We start from the raw sequence: 16,020 nt of genomic DNA on the forward strand, positions 1-16,020 counted from the left end.
GGCAAAGAAAAGAGAAGTATTTGGGGCTGAATTCACATTTTAAACATTGAGTCATCTCCTTAAAATATCTGGATGCTTTGTCTGAGAGACAGACATATTATCAGGTGCTCTTGTATCACTATTTCCATGAAGTAAACATTATTTTAAGAATAATTGTCAAGATGGCACATTTCCAAGACAGATCAATCCAGTCCTAATGTCATGACTCATGCATAAGTGTGGGTTCAGCATATGACAAAGCAGTCTTTGGCATTTGCTGTCCATTTCGCTCTGACTTATGGCGAGCCAGTGTACAATGAATAGAATGTTACACAGTCTGCTCCACTTATCTAATCATTGTTTTCCTTGAATCTATTATTATGATTACTGTGCACTTTAAGTATCTTCAAATTTAGTGGGATCATCTTCCAGGACTAAATTGGATACTATTCCCTTGTGGTCCATAAGGCTTTCACTAGCTGATTTTCAGGAGCAGGTTCATGAATCGTTATTCTAGTTTGTCTTAATCTGGAAGAGCAGTGAAACCTGTCAATTGCAAATCTTGCTTGCATGCAATATTAATAATTGCTCTATAATTTGCACATTCCGTAGGATCATCTTTCTTTGGAATGGGAACAAATATGGATCTCGTCCAGTAAGTTGGCCATGTGGCTGTCTCCCGAATTTCCTGACATAGATGAAGGAAGGCTTTTAATGCTTCATCAGCTTGTTGAAACATTTCCGTTAGTATTGTGTCAATTCGTGGAGCTTTTTAACTGCAATTCCTTTAGTGTAGCTTGGACTTTTTCCTTCGGGACGAGTGATTCTTGATCATTCGACCTCTTGAAAAGATTGGCTGTTGACCAGTTCTTGTTGTTAGCACTGCTCTGTGTACTCCACTCATCTTCTTTGGATGCTTATTGCATCAGTGAATACTGTGTCCATGAAATCACTCACTCCTGCAACTGGAGGCTTGGACCTTTTCTTTAGTTCTTTCAGCTTGAGATATTCTAAGTGTGTTCCTGGTTCTTTTAATTTTCTAACTTCAAGTCTCTGCACATTTCAGTACAATACTTTTTTTTTAACTTCTTGAATTGCCATTTGAATTTCTGTTCAGCTCTTTTACTTCATTTTTACCACTTAGTAGGATTCAATTTCTTCATCACTTGCTTTAGTGGTTGGTGAAGAATTTAAATCATAGTTGCATTAACTGGTTTCCTTTTCAGGGGTATAGATATTATCCTATCACAGACAGCACTCACAGATAAGACAGATCCGTGTTGAAATGGTGTTTGGATGATGACTGTGACACCGTTCCTCTTGACTTGGTCATTCCTAACAGTTTAAACCATCTGCGTGCCTGATTCAAAATGACCCAAACCCGTCCATTGCAGCTCACTATTGTCTATGGTATCAATCTTTACGTGTTTCATTTAATTTTGGTGACTTCTAAGTTTCCTACTTCATACATTCCAAGTTCTGCTTAATAGATATTTACAGGTGTTTCTTCTCGTTTTGAGTTGTGCCCCATCAGCAAACAAGGGTTGACTTCATCCATGTCATTATAGTACACTCTTCTTTGAGCAGACCATTCGTCCTGCTCAGTTGTTCTTTGAATGCCTTCCAATCTGAGGGACTAGTCATTGGGCACCGAGGCAGACCATGGTTAGCTACTACTCATAAGGACTTTAGGGGACATTTCTCAGAAGTAGGTAACTTATTCCTCATTTCTACTACTCTATTCTTAATTTGTAAGCTCAACTGAAACCTGCTGGCCTTGGGTGACATTGCTGGTACATGGCAATTGATGAAATAGCTTCCAGTAGCTCAGCAACACACAAGGCACCACATCATGATGAACTGATACACAAATGTTGGTTGGGTGGTACAAATGCCGAATTCATTAAATTTCTAACCCCAAAGTTGGAAGTTTGAATTCATACAATTTGCCTGGGAAGAAAGGTTTTGAATTCATACAATTTGCCTGGGAAGAAAGGTTTTGTAATGCGTACTTCTGAACAAAATAAGCTATTATAACCCGTGAAGCACAGGTCTAATAGGTGAGGTTGCCGTGAGTCAGAGTTCACTAGATGACAATTGGCTATGGATTCTCATTTGCCTATGGAAAAATTTTTAAACACTTCAGGGTTTAGACACCCAGCCTCTCTCTCCCCACCCCTGGCCTTTGACAAGTTAGATGTGTCTATGTGGTTTCTTTGCAAATCTATATAGACTCTGTGGCTGGTTGAACAATTAGGAATAGATAAAATTATATAGTACCTTCATAGATGAACAGTCCTCCTATCTTAGAACACTTGATTTTTTAAAATTTATTATTAATTGGGGTTAATACATATATCCTATCATTCTATAATTCAATCATGTCAAGCAGAATCATCCAATTGCTACCACAATCAGTTTCCAAACGTTTTTATTCTTCCTGGACTCCTTGACATTGTCTCCTTTTTACACCACTTACCCCACCCCCAACCACTGAACCCCCCACCCCTCACCCCCCACCCTGAATGCTTATTCTACTCACAGTCCCTATAGGTTCATCAATCCTGGGTTTCATATACCGAAACACAGAAAAACATATAACCCAGCCTTCAGAAGGTGCCCTCCAATGACATAACAGCAATAGCTTGTGACTAGTCATAAAGCGACATTGACAGCTCACCCTGAGCCTCTTAATGTGCACAATTCTGTAATAACCCTAACGGCCCCTTGGTGCCTGGATAAGAAAGGTGAACTGAAACCTAGAATGGGAAAAATTTCGCAACACAAGTGAGAACATTGATGGTCAATTTTCCTACTTCAAATATTGCGTTTGCATTTATTCTAGGAAGTCACGTGTCTCTTCATGTCCAGGGCATCATTTTCAGGTGGTGAGTTCCAAAGAACTACAGGACATTTCTGTCTCCGCATCTTCTTTGACGGAACTAGATTTTGGCCTAAATGACTTGGATAATTGCTGGATATAATCATTCACAGCTATCTTTGACTCTGTGACCAGTTATTGGAAACGTAATGGTTTGAAACAGCACGTGTTTGTTATTTCACTTTCTGTGGGTTGGAAGTTTGTTTTGACATAGTTGGGTGGTTCGCATGAGGTCTCCAAAGTTGTAGTTCATATGTCTCCTGGGCTGCATTCTCATCTGAAGGCTTGGCTGAGGAAGGATCCACATCCAGGCTTGCTAGGGTTGTATTTACACACATAGATGTATTTTAATTTCCATTGTATAGCCATTTGTTGACAAAACTCCGTCTGCTTGCAACTTCAGCATCCCTTTATTTTCCCTAAAGGTAAAGCCACTTGCTACTTTCCCACAAGGGCAAATGGACTCCCAATTTCTTGAACCCCAAATGACTAGAGGTCAGAAGCACTGAAATGTCACTTCGCTCCCCCCCCCAGGAACCGTGTCACTTTACATCAGTGCTGGCCCTGCCCTGCTCCTCTTGCTGGTCTTATTCCAAGTCAGTTGAATACTCCTTGTCTACACTGTTGGGTAACTTCTCTTTGGTTGTCGTCTCTTCTTCGAGATTTTTACTCTGACAGTAGACAAGCTATGATGTGTCTCCTCAGATGTACACTATATCACCTCCTCCTTGCCTGGAATACCCAATATGGCTTACCTCAAATTACTTTCTGTATTTTTCCTACCTTCTGGGATTTTCACTGATTTCATCTTCGAACCGTATCTGCTTGCCTAGACGATGGCTGCACTCTGTTTTATACCCCTTTGGACTGGTCTTTGCCTGCGATGGTGTAACTCCCTGTGTCCGGCCCCACTCCCAGACTCCAGACAGATTTTGATTCGACAAGCTCTACTTTAAGATGTTGGTTGTGCCAAGATCAATCCACAGACTTGCCAAATTCATGTGAGAAATGAATCTTAGGTGTGAAATAGCACAAATACAATAAAAGAAAATTGATCTGGTTTGGAGTGACAGTTGATTTTTTATAGGTCAAAAGGAACATGGAGGCTCATGATAGTCGGAGGCAACATGAGCAAAGGTGTATTCTTAGAAAATAGCAAGGGTCCAATATAATCTTTTTTCTGTGCCCCCTTTTGTTCATTCTGCCCCTCCCTAATGTAGTCCTGTATTTTGCCCTCTCTAAACGTACTTCGAACACAATATCAAGAACAATAAGTCCTTTGAGGAGGACATCATCCTTGGCAAAATAAGGGGTCAGTGAAACGGAGAAAGACCCTTGCCAAGATGGATTGACAGCTTGCAATGGTGGGCTCAGACATGAGGATGCTGGCGAGGGAATTAGAACTAGTTCTTCTCCTGCCGGCAGGGTCGGTCTGAGTCAGAGCCCAGCAGCAGCAGGCCTGGCCCCGGCTGACTTCATAGGATATGACAACTGCGGAATGCACCCGTGAACAAAATCAAGAACTCATGATGGCTGAGCCTTCGAGATTAAGATGAGTGGGCGATGCTGTTATTGGAAATATTCTGGAACACTGAAGAAGCAGTAACTAAGAGGAGTCACGTTAGACTGGCAGAGATAGATGTTTCCCATCTTCCAGGAACTAGGTACTTCTGCCGCCAAGTGAAGGATCCATTTAATGTTCTCGAACTCATAGCTCCCAAAGGGCAAGAATTCCAATGAGGTATCTCCCCAGAAGGAGGAGGCAGAACAAGGGGTGAAGTGAGTAAAGGCGCACTCACTGTCAGAGGGTGGCTTGCAACCCTACGGAGCTGCCTCTGTGGGTTTCCAAGACTGTAACTCTCTGGGAGTCGAAAGTCTGGTGGTTTCAAACTGTGAATCTTACAGTTAGTAGCCCAACACATAACTCACTCCACCACCGGGCCTCCTGATAATATAATACAGAACAGTAGGAAGTTGAACTGGTCCAGATAACCTAGGAAGCAACTTGGAGACTCGGGACAGCACCCTGTCAGGGGAGCCAGCCCCTAACAAATCATCACAGGCCCGGCAGGCACAATCGTACAGCGATAATAAGTAAAGATTACAGTAAGTCATAGAGAATAAGAGAGATAGAAGAGAGATTGAAATGAAGGAGTCAGGCACATTTCATGGTAGCATGTTTACCTCAGCCCTGCTTGGTGGTCCATGTGAGGACGTGGAAGGTGGGAATTGCAGGAGAGAGTGAGGGGGAGGAGGACAGGGGAGAGGGAACAGGGGAGAGAGCAACCAGGGGAGAGGGGACCAGGGGAGAGAACGGGATTTATTACTAGCCAAGGCTTATATATCTTTTGGGGGTGTGCAAACCCCCTGATTACAAGTAAAGACATACATCACAGGAAGGGGTTGTACTATAGGAAATACAGCATGAGAGGGGTATCATCTAGGGGTATACACAATAGGAAGGGGAGGGATTGGGGTATACATGTGACAAGATGGGTAGATCCTAAATTAAGGATGGCAGCCTAACTTTGGATATCACTGAGCAGATTTGACCACGCCTCTGAATCTCCATGGAAACAATCACTATCCTTATCAGGGTGTGAGCCCCACCTATAGTGGACCAGACAGTAGTCTGATGGCTGAAAGCCTTCAGGGAGAATATCTCTAAGCATCTGACCTCCCACCATGTGCTGGCAAATAGCCTCTAATGTTTGGCATATCTTTTGGGGAGACAAAGCTGGGGAAAAGTCTTTTTATATCCGACAGCACCCAAAGTCTCAATTATGATTGATAGAGACCTTATAGGACAAAGTAGCACTCTCCCTGTGGATTTCTGAGACAGTACATGTTTATGGGAGTGGAGAGCCTCATCTTTCTTCTTCAGAGCAGCTGGTGGTTTCCAACTGCTGACCTTGTGGTGAGTAGCATAACACCACCCTAACCCATTATACCACCTAGCACCCAATCAAAATGACTTTGTTCTAGTTTCTTGACATAACACAATCTTGTCTTCCACATCTCTAGCCTGCTTTCTGGAGTTTCCCCCTTCTTTCTAGAATGTCCTGTCTCTACTGTGCACAATGGTTAATATAATTGAAACTCTTTTTCATTATTGCCTTTTAAATCACTACTCACAAGTCCTACACAGATTCTTATTATTATTTTTAAATTGCTTTATCGTGAATTCGATGAAGATTTACAAGGCAGGTTTCAGTTTTGCGGTCAGTAGTCCATACATTTTGTTTCAACTCATCCACTGCAGTCTTCTCAACGTGCCAGCACTTCTCCCACTTTTCCCCTCTGTTCCCTATTTCCATCCTCCTTCTCTTTTAGCCCTCTGAACTTTATCACTGTATACGTCCTGCCTTTTGAATCTGAAGTGGTTGATATTCCAACACAGGAGTGATTTCAGCTCAGAAACTGAAGGGTGATTAAAGGTCACAATCTCAGGACCGCCACCAGTTTCTAGTCTATATTAAGTCCATTCGCTTTTTATGATCTTGGGTTTTATTTTACTTTTTTCTTCCACTTATCCACAACCTTCTAATGCGATCGTTTTCAAAGAAGTCGGTAGTAGCATCCGGGCAGCATTTATTTCTTCTGGTCTCAGGGGGTCGTGGAGGCTAATGTTTGCTGGTCTATTCATCCCTCAGACTAAATGTGTCCATAAATATTTCAAATTTCATCATTCATCTTTCCTCCAAATGAGAAGAGACCAAGAGTTGCACTTTAGAAGGCACTCTAAAGCAACATAGGGTGCAGAATATTGTCTTCCCGAGCTATGTTATATCAATCGACGTGATGTCCCCAAGACTATGGTCCTGAGCCTCCAGGCCCATCAACGCACTACCTCAAAGTTTTCATATGTCTAAGACATTTTCGTGACTTCCCCTAGATGCCCCACCGTATTCATGGATCTATTTGCAGCAAAGTTAAATACTACATGTGTATATATATATCTTCTTGTCAACTTATATAAAGATATTTATGAGTTGGACATGTTATCAAGAGGAATCAGTCCTTGGAGGCGGACATGGTGCTTGGCAAAGTAGAGTCAGTGAAAGGGAGGAAGACCTACAACAAGATCGATGGCCATCATGGCAACAAGAGCGGGCTCCCACACAGGGATCATTGTGTGAATGATGCAGGAATTGGTCCTACTTGTTCATTGTAAGTAGAGTCGGAGCCTCAATAATAGCAGACACGGCACATTTCCTCAACTTCCCACTCTTCTTCCCACACTTCAGTCTTCATGCCTATGCAAACATGTCCTTGTTGACCACTACCATTTCAGGATTACACATAAAATGATTCTCATCCACCATTATGTCATGTAATTAATAGCACACTTACCATTTGTATCTACCTGTTTTCGTTGTTTTTTTAAAAAAAAATCTGATTTCTTGGTTCCCCCAGACAAATCTCCATGAGGCTGTGGTGAATGGGCTTCCTTCACTGGCCGATTTCTCACAACTGTGGCAGCTCCTGGGATAGTGCGTGGTATTGAGCCCACTCCGCGGGGTTGTGGTTCTACAACATCTGTCAGTAGAACATCTGTAAAAATATCCTTCCACACTGTAGTCTAGGTAGTGAAAAATTATTCAAAAAGAATGGAATATTCCACAAGTAGAAATATTTATTACATAATAAATACAGCATTCATAGGGATACATTTTCTTGCCAGTTGCACATGAGTATTTCCTACTTTTTCAAAAATGTAACCCAACTATGGGGACACCCACCTCCATCCCCACCCCCCAAAGCATACAGGAGCAAACGAAGGGGGAAGGAGAAAGAGTAAAACACATCCAGGCTCACCAAGTCCCGAGGATTATATTCCTGCTCAGAGCAGCCAATGCACAGAGAGGGCCAGGGGGCCTGCCCCACCACGAGACATGATGTCCCTCACTGATCCATAGTGCTATGAGAGACAACACTGGAGACAGTGCGGGAACTTGTGCCTGATCTGAAATCACCACACTGGGGCGAAACACTCAGGGCAAGCAACAGAGCAGCAAGGGGAGCAAAGCAATGAAGTCCCCAGGGAATACCAAAAATAGACTTTGGGGTCAGGGCATGGCACCCCATCAGACTCGACTGGAAAACACTCATAAAGGTCAACAAACAGACCTGGAAAAAAAGAATGTAACCCCAAAGCAACCGAAACAGTTGCTTAATAAATGCTGAAATATATACTCTATAGTTGGTGAAATAAATGCTTCATGATACAAGAAACTGTCCACACAAATGTTAGGATCAAGTTCCATCTTTGGCCTCTGCACATTGAGGAGCAATTGATGATTCTGACTCATGATACTTGAACGTCATATTATTGAGAGTGAAAATGGTTTAATTTAAAATGCCTACTCATTCAAAGACCAAAATGGGTGTCAGAAGATTCTGAAACTGGCTCTTGAATGTAGAATCATGGAAACAAAAGTAAGAAACAATAAAGTTTAAAAGTTGAACAGATTTCAAAGGACAGCTTGAGGGAAAAAAAGTAACACATTATTATGAGCTAGTAAGCCTCAAACAAAACAAGCTGAAAGAACTGACAGAAAAAAATTCAAGCCTCAAGTTGCAATATTGAAGGATTCTGTGGGGGAAACATTGAAGCTTTAAAATAAGATGGTAAGAATACATACAGTCACTGTATACAAAAGAATTGGTCAGTGTTAAACCATTTCAGGAGGTAGCATAAGGTCAAGAAATCAATAATTGCTAGTATTGAAGTAGGAAGTCCAAGGTACACTGAAGACGTTGTATAAAACACAATGTTTTAGGAATTTACAGAATACCAACAGAGAGATTTCACCAAATGCATGCTGCTCTGGAGGTGCTGACCATTTGTGTGAAGCAACACAGAAGACAGCTAGCTGTCCAAACCGACTGGAAGAGATTCACCTTGACTGTCATTCAAAAAGAAAGATGGTCTAACAGAATGCAGAAATTATCAAACAATATAATTAATATCACATTAAAGGAATATTTTATTGAGGATAGTTTTTAAAATGATTTCCAGCAGTACATCAACAGTGGGCTGCCAGAAATTCAAGCCACATTCTGAAGAGGAAATGGAATAAAGGATATCATTGTTGATATCAGGTGGATTGGCTGAGAATACTAGAAAGATATTTCCTGTGTTTTATTGAGTCTGCAAAAATATCTGGCTGTGCGGTTCATAAAAATTATGAATAGCATTTCAAAGAATGGGATTCCAGAATATTTTACTGTGCTCATGGGTAACAAACCTATACACAGACCAAGAGACAGTCGTTTCAACAGAAGTGGGGGATTCAGCACCTTTAAAATTTGGAAAGGTATGTGTCAGGGCTATATCCTTTCACCATACTTACTCAGTCTGTGCTGAAAAAATAAGAGACTTGACTATCTGAAGATATGGAATCAGGATTGGAGGAAGACTAATTAACAACCTTCAATATTCAGATGACACACACTCATTTGCTAAAGTGAAGATGACTTGAAGTACGATTGGTGATGTTCAAAGACTCAGTATGGATTGCATCTCACCATAAAGGAAACAAAGATCCTCACAACTAGACCAACATGCAACATCATACTACATGGAGAAAAGATTTAGGTTGCCATGATTTTCATTTTATTTGGATCCACTATGGAAGCATCAGTCAACAAATCAAACTTCATATTGCATTTGTCAAATCTGCGGCAAAATATCTCTTTAAAATGTTAGAAAGCAAAGATATCGCTTTGAAGACTAAGGTATGCTGAGCCAAGCCATGGTATTTTTAATCTCACATTGGATAATGAATAAGTATAATCAAAGAAGAAAGATGTCTTTAAGTTATAGCATTTATTAATATGGACTGCCTCCCCCCCCCAAAAAAAGGAACAACTCTATCTAGGAAAAAGCATAACCATAATTCTCCTTAAAATGAGGATGGCAAGCTTTCCTTTCATGTATGAGAGGGCTTCAAAAGGGTTCTTGGAAAAATGAAATTAGAGGATAATGGCATTATATTTTGGATATAGTCTCAGGAGAGACCAGTTCCTGGGGAAGGACCCGTTGCTTGGAAAAGTAGAGTGTCCATGAACAGAAAGGACCCTCAACAGATGGAGGCTGTGGTGGCTATGACAGAGCCGTGATTGGAAGGATGCTGCAGGGCCAGGCAGCGTTAGGTTCAGTAGTACCAAGGGCTGCAATAGGCAGACCCGATTGGATGGCACCTACCAAGGTTTTTCTTCTCTGTCTTTTGACTAACAATGTAACCAACTGTTGCTTTTCAACACATGTGTCACCATCTTGGCTTTAGGGTCAAATTCAAACTGCGACGATCCACTGAAGAAATAAAAAAGCCCTGCAAATAGAGATGAGAGCATAATCAGACATCCTTCAAGCAAATTAGTTTTGAAACATATACAACTTGGAATAAGAGCATATTAATAGTGGGTGGCATTTATTAAGTGCTTGCTTTGTGCTGCATTAACATGCCTTTTTCCTTACAAATAAAGGGAAAAGAATCATAGTAAGGGAGAAAAAGACCCCCAAATTAAGGAGGCTTTCCGCGCCCCTCTCTCCCCAGGGAAATACCATAAATGAAAGATGAAGGGGATTCTATGTCCTTTCTCTCTGACTTCAAAGCCCCTTCCATAAAGCATTAGACTATACTGTCTCCAACTAGATAAAACTCTATAATATTTTGAAAACATATTTATTTATTTTATGGTTTATTTATCCCTTTCTTCCAATTCCCTTCTTCACCCCCAGGCCCTAAATTATTGCTTGGAAGACAAGTGAACCCAAGAGAAACAAACAATGAAAATATCAGAGGTTCATTCCCTGCTTTGCATACATTTTGGTCAGGTTGTCTTAGTAATGAGATTGTCAGCTTCTTAGGCATTATGATTGGTAAGCTGTGGCATCTCTGTTCAATAGTGGTTTTACAGGGAAAGCAACAACAATTTTTCCTTTCCCATCTGCCTATCACAAAAATTACATGTTGTCTGTTTTGAGCACATGGGAAGGTATTTGCTTATAAATGGCCATTGTAGATCATCGCCTAAGATAAGGCCAGAGAAGATTCATTGAGATGAGATAGGAGAGAAAGGGTAACAGAATGAGATAGAGTTAAAGACAGCAAGATTCACATCCAGCTGGGCTTTTTATACAACTGTACAAAAGAAGCCTTGGTGGTGCTGTGGGTTAAGCACCAGACTGCTAACTGAAAGGTAAGCAGTTCAAATGCACCAGCCACTCCATAGTATAAAGAGGAGGCAATCTGCTTCAGAAACATTATGGACCCTCCGAGCCCCGATGGAGCAGTTCTACTTGTCCTGTAGACTTGCTGTGAGTTGGAATCAACTCAGTGGCAGTGGTTTTATAATATAAGAAAGCGGCTATAATATGAAGGAGTATCCTTTGATTTTCATGTGCAGAGATAAAAAGGACTTGTGACATTGAATAAAGATAAAATGTAACTTCAAACTGCATAAATTTTAATGCTATAAGATATCCCCTTTGACAACCAACAGAGCGTCCTCTTACCAGATGCCTCCAGGACAGCATCAATCTTTGGCTCAACTCCTGGGAAGTCGTCAGCTATTAGTCTGGGGAAGCCTTGCTCCAGGATCTGGCTGTTTTCATCAAATCTATACCAAAAGAAATGAAGTCCGGCATTGTGTAGCGCCTCTATTACATAGACCAGTATTACATAGATCAGTGTTCCAGGATGAAATCCTGGGTAAACTTTTCAAGCGTTAAAAGGGCATGCTTCAAATAAGTGACTTTCCCTGGCTTACAAATTCAGTTCATAAAACAACATCTTCCCTAAAGACAGACCTTGTGTCCTTCTAGAACAGTTCTCTACCTGTGTCTGATGTCAGTTTTCTAAACCTGGACCATATTTGTCACAAATACACATAGGATGCAAAGTGAAACATGTTATTTGGCTGAAAATAACCTTCTCATTTTCTACCACATTGGGTCCCCTGGGACCAGTGTCTAGGCAGAATCCTCCTGAGAAGTGAGGCACTAAGACTTTGTCTTATGTATTTGGAGCATGTTATTAGAAGGGGCCAATCCTTGGGAAAGGATAGCACGCTTCCTAAAGCAGAGGGTCAGACCCTCCACTTCCATGTAAAGTAAAGCCCTCAAGGAAGATGGATGGACACAGGGGCTGCGCTCAAGCATAACAATTGTGAGATGGTGCAGGGCTGGGTGGTGTTTTGTTTTGTTGTTCGCGGGGTTGATATTAATCAGAGCTGACTCAAAAAACTCTAGAAACAAGACCACCACCACACTGAGCCTCCTGTAGGCCTTGTCTCCAGAGCCTGCTGCTCATAGGCTTCCCATAGGAATTGGGTGCTAACTGACAGCAGGATGAGAAATGAATAAGAATTGTGCCTGCAGTCTGAATCTTAGTTGGCCTCGCCTGAAATAGTCTGTTACCTAGTACATGACTCAGTGATCTGCCTTTGCTTTTGTTTTGTTAAACAATTTTATTGTCACTCTGTCCATATATCACATAATTCAATAGTTCAACCGTATGAATAAGAATTGTACCATCTTTTTTTTAATTGTACCATCTTTACCACAATCAATTTTAGAACATTTTCTTTTCCCCCATACTCATCGTTATTCATATAATTTCACCCCCAATTTTGTCAAAAATATACAAAACAAAGCATTCACCAATTCATCAACTTCTACATGTGTAATTCAGTGCCCTCGATTGTATTCTTTGTGTTGTACAGCCATTATTGTTTTCCTTCTCCGAATTGTCCCACCACCATTAACATGAACTCAATGCCCTTCAGCAAAAACTCTTTCCTTTATCCCTGGTCATCGTAGATCAAGTTTTTTTTTAAAGTAGTTTTCTTGATATAATATTCATATATCATATCCTTCCATAGTTAACCACTTCTAAAAAGAATTGTATATTCATCATCACAATCAACCCTAATGATCCCACTGAACTCTGACAAGCTGCCTTGGAGCAGCTGGGGACTTTGACTTTGCAGTTAGCACCTCCATGTAACCACTAAGCCACCAGAGCTCTTTTGCCATGCCTTAGTGAGAACCCTTTATTATACCTAAGAAGTCCAATAACTATTCATTTGTCTTTGATAAGGAGGAAGTTTAGAGCTAGAAGAAGTTCAAGGATAGGGATGGGGCTCTCCTTCAAGAAAGAAAGCAACTTCCCTAATGAAGTTGCCTACAAGACAATTCTGATTTCTTCTTTACCTCCAGTATTTGTCTTCTACAAAGAAGTATGTTTTCTTCTCTTTCTGATCAGACATGGCTGCATCAATTTTCTTTACAGTTGGAGGAAAGCCCAGGGTATGGATGCTTCTTGGATAACCTACTTGTATCTCATTTCCTCTGGTGGCCCAGAACTTATTTCCTAATGAAAAAAAAAAAAAAGATCCAAGAGAGTGAAACTTTTGGTTTTAGAAATGTATTAATTTCATTATTGTAATAAATATGAAGTCTTAGTCTTAATTCAAACCACCAAGGAATTCCCAGCTTATAGTAGATATTTAGCAAGTATTCTTTAAATGAAACATGAATAAATGATTAAACATTTATGTGCAGTATCTTTATTATTAATAAACTATAGTGACAATTCTTTTTTGTTTGTTTTCTTGTCATTGTTCATGACTTCTTAACCTAAATTTACAATCTAGACCTCTCTCCCAAGCTTCACATTCATGAATAAATTGCTTATTGCTTATTGCTTTTGGATATATCATAGTCACCAATCTAATCTTGACTTCTAAATCCTTCTGGAATCTACCCACGTCTAAGGGAATTAGGATGATGGTCTTCTATTACCTTCTCTGGCCAGAATAACTAAAGTACCAATTTATTGTTCGTCTCTCTTTCTGCACTTGAATTGAGTGACTTGTACTTGAGCAGATCCAAGTACTCTCTTACTTTTCTTTCAATAACTTCTTTTGTCTTGAAGAACTTTTCATTTTCTACACAATCTCTCTCTACAAAGCAAAATTCTTCTTTTACAAGACTCATGCTAACCATGATTTTTTCTAGGGGAGCTGCTGAATCTCAGAATCCTTTGAGCTCCCGTGAGCCCTGGCTTCCCTTCACCCCAGCATTTACTAGACAGTGTGCCAAGGGTTCCCCTCTACTCTGCCCTCTGGAACACCAGAGACTGTGGATGCAAGTCACATCATGTCATTTGATTTTGATATTTTAAAATCCTCCAAGTAACTTATGATTCAACACAGACAATAAGAAATGGATATTTTTAAAATGTTAAAGTTAACAATAATGAAAATGCTATTTATCAAAACTTGCAGTATTAAAATTGAGATAAAAGCTGGGAAGAGAGAAATATTGATAAGCTTAAATTCCTACATTCAAAAAAAATTTAAGCTACATATCAATAAGGTAAATATCAAGCTTCAGAAGACAATAGTAAAGATATGGACAGAACCCAATTAAATAGAAAATCAAAATAAAAGACTTACTAAACCAAAAGTTTGCTTTTTTAAGAAGACCTCTAAAAGTACTAAATATTTTATTAAATTGGTGATGGCTACTAGGAAGGGCCATGAAACAATATTAGGAATTTAGAGGAAATAAAACTTCAACAATGATTAAAATTACAACACAGCAAAATCATGAAAACTTATGCCCACGGTGAGGCTGTGGGGGAGGAGGGATATGGAAACTCCCTGTACTTTCTGTGGATTTTTACCCCATAAACCTAAAGAGTGTTAAGGCTGTTCATTTTTAAAATGGATATCAATAGGCTTTTAAATGCCTTTATGCCATTTAATATGAAAACAGCAAGCTCATATATTCCTAGATGAATGTAATGGAAGAATGTAATAAAATCCCGGATAGGATATTGCCAAAAGAACAGTGAACCAGTAGTTTACAAATCTCTGAAAAAGTGACCACTCACCAAATCTAGATCTTTCCGTTGGTCAATGTATTTGTCTCTGCCCTAGTACTAAGTAAGGAGCTCTGGTGGGGCACTGGTTAAACTGCTTGGCTGCTAAGTGGCCATTGTTTTGTACCCACCTGTCACTCCATGAAAAAGAGAGTTGGCATTTTCTGTAATGATACTGGATTGGAAACCTTAGTGGACAGTTCTACTCTGTCATAGCTGAAGTTTGCTATGAGTTTGAATTGAGTCATGGCAGTAAGTCAAGTTTCGTGATTTATGATTAGGAATTGGCTTGATAGTAATAGGTTTTTGTTGTTCTGACACGACATAAGTGACCTTGACTCATATAATGTCCTCATATCTGCCACATCATGTTTGATCCTTTTATTTTTCTCCAACCCCTTTGTTCGTCCTTTAGCATGATGGGAACAATTTTTCAATTTCCATTGTAAATTTCTGGGCACTTGAATTGAAATTGTTTTGTGTCTATAGATAAATTGACATTTTTACTATAATAAGCTTTTCTATAAATATAGAATATCACCTGTTACTTAGGTCTCAGAGACTATTTTCAAATCAAAATTAAAAGATAAGTAAGTTTTTATTGAATGTAGAAAAAAGAGCAGTAAATTCAAGATGGGGAGAAACTTTATTCTGCTTGGACCAGAGGCTCAAATGTGCAGTATGGGCCTAAATACACAGTAAGCCATGTTCAGGATCTGTGTGTAGTTTAATGACATGCAGGTCAGCACAAGTTAAATATATGAAAGACACATTCATTCAACAAATGCTTACTGAGACAAATGTTCATTAAATACCAGAGGAAACAATTGCTTACACTCTATTGATGGCTGTCTAAATAATGAATGAAAATACAAACTAAGAGATGTCCTAAAGATAAGGAATAATAATTTGAGAGGCAAGAGAAAGAACAACTAGTGTATGTGCCTATATAGGCCAAACTTTTCCTTAAAAATAATCCCTCAGGAAAAAGGGAGTTTACAATATTCTAATTCTGAGTACTCACTTATATTTTCATTTCTTGCTTTTCATGGGAAGTATTATATGGAGAAAGACATTGTGTCCTAACGTTCTCAGACAAACTAATTCCGGATGCTCATAGAACTTAAAGGAACCAGTGAAAAAGAGGGGAAGAAAGAGAATTCAGAGTATTCATTATTCCTGGGAACATGATATCACATGGGACATTTTCCCATGTTGGATCATTATAAACAATCTCTTGAAAGCACAGAGTGAATCTATACA

General features: G+C 39.8%; 1 protein-coding gene across 1 annotated transcript in view; it reads right to left on the reverse strand.

Annotated features, from left to right (window-relative positions):
- Positions 1 to 10,096: 10,096 nt before the first annotated feature.
- The window catches only part of LOC101657229 (stromelysin-2), a 12,655-nt gene continuing 6,731 nt past the window's right edge, over positions 10,097 to 16,020 (reverse strand). The window contains exons 8-10 of the mRNA XM_004709006.1: positions 13,083 to 13,242; positions 11,385 to 11,488; positions 10,097 to 10,197 (exon numbers count right to left, since the gene is read on the reverse strand). Of these exons, the coding sequence (XP_004709063.1) occupies positions 10,097 to 10,197; positions 11,385 to 11,488; positions 13,083 to 13,242 (365 nt within the window). The remainder of the gene's footprint in view (positions 10,198 to 11,384; positions 11,489 to 13,082; positions 13,243 to 16,020) is intronic.

This window comes from Echinops telfairi, unplaced genomic scaffold, assembly GCF_000313985.2.
Source record: "Echinops telfairi isolate 266 unplaced genomic scaffold, ASM31398v2 ScPeMD7_7421;HRSCAF=8459, whole genome shotgun sequence".
Classification (NCBI taxonomy): domain Eukaryota; kingdom Metazoa; phylum Chordata; class Mammalia; order Afrosoricida; family Tenrecidae; genus Echinops; species Echinops telfairi.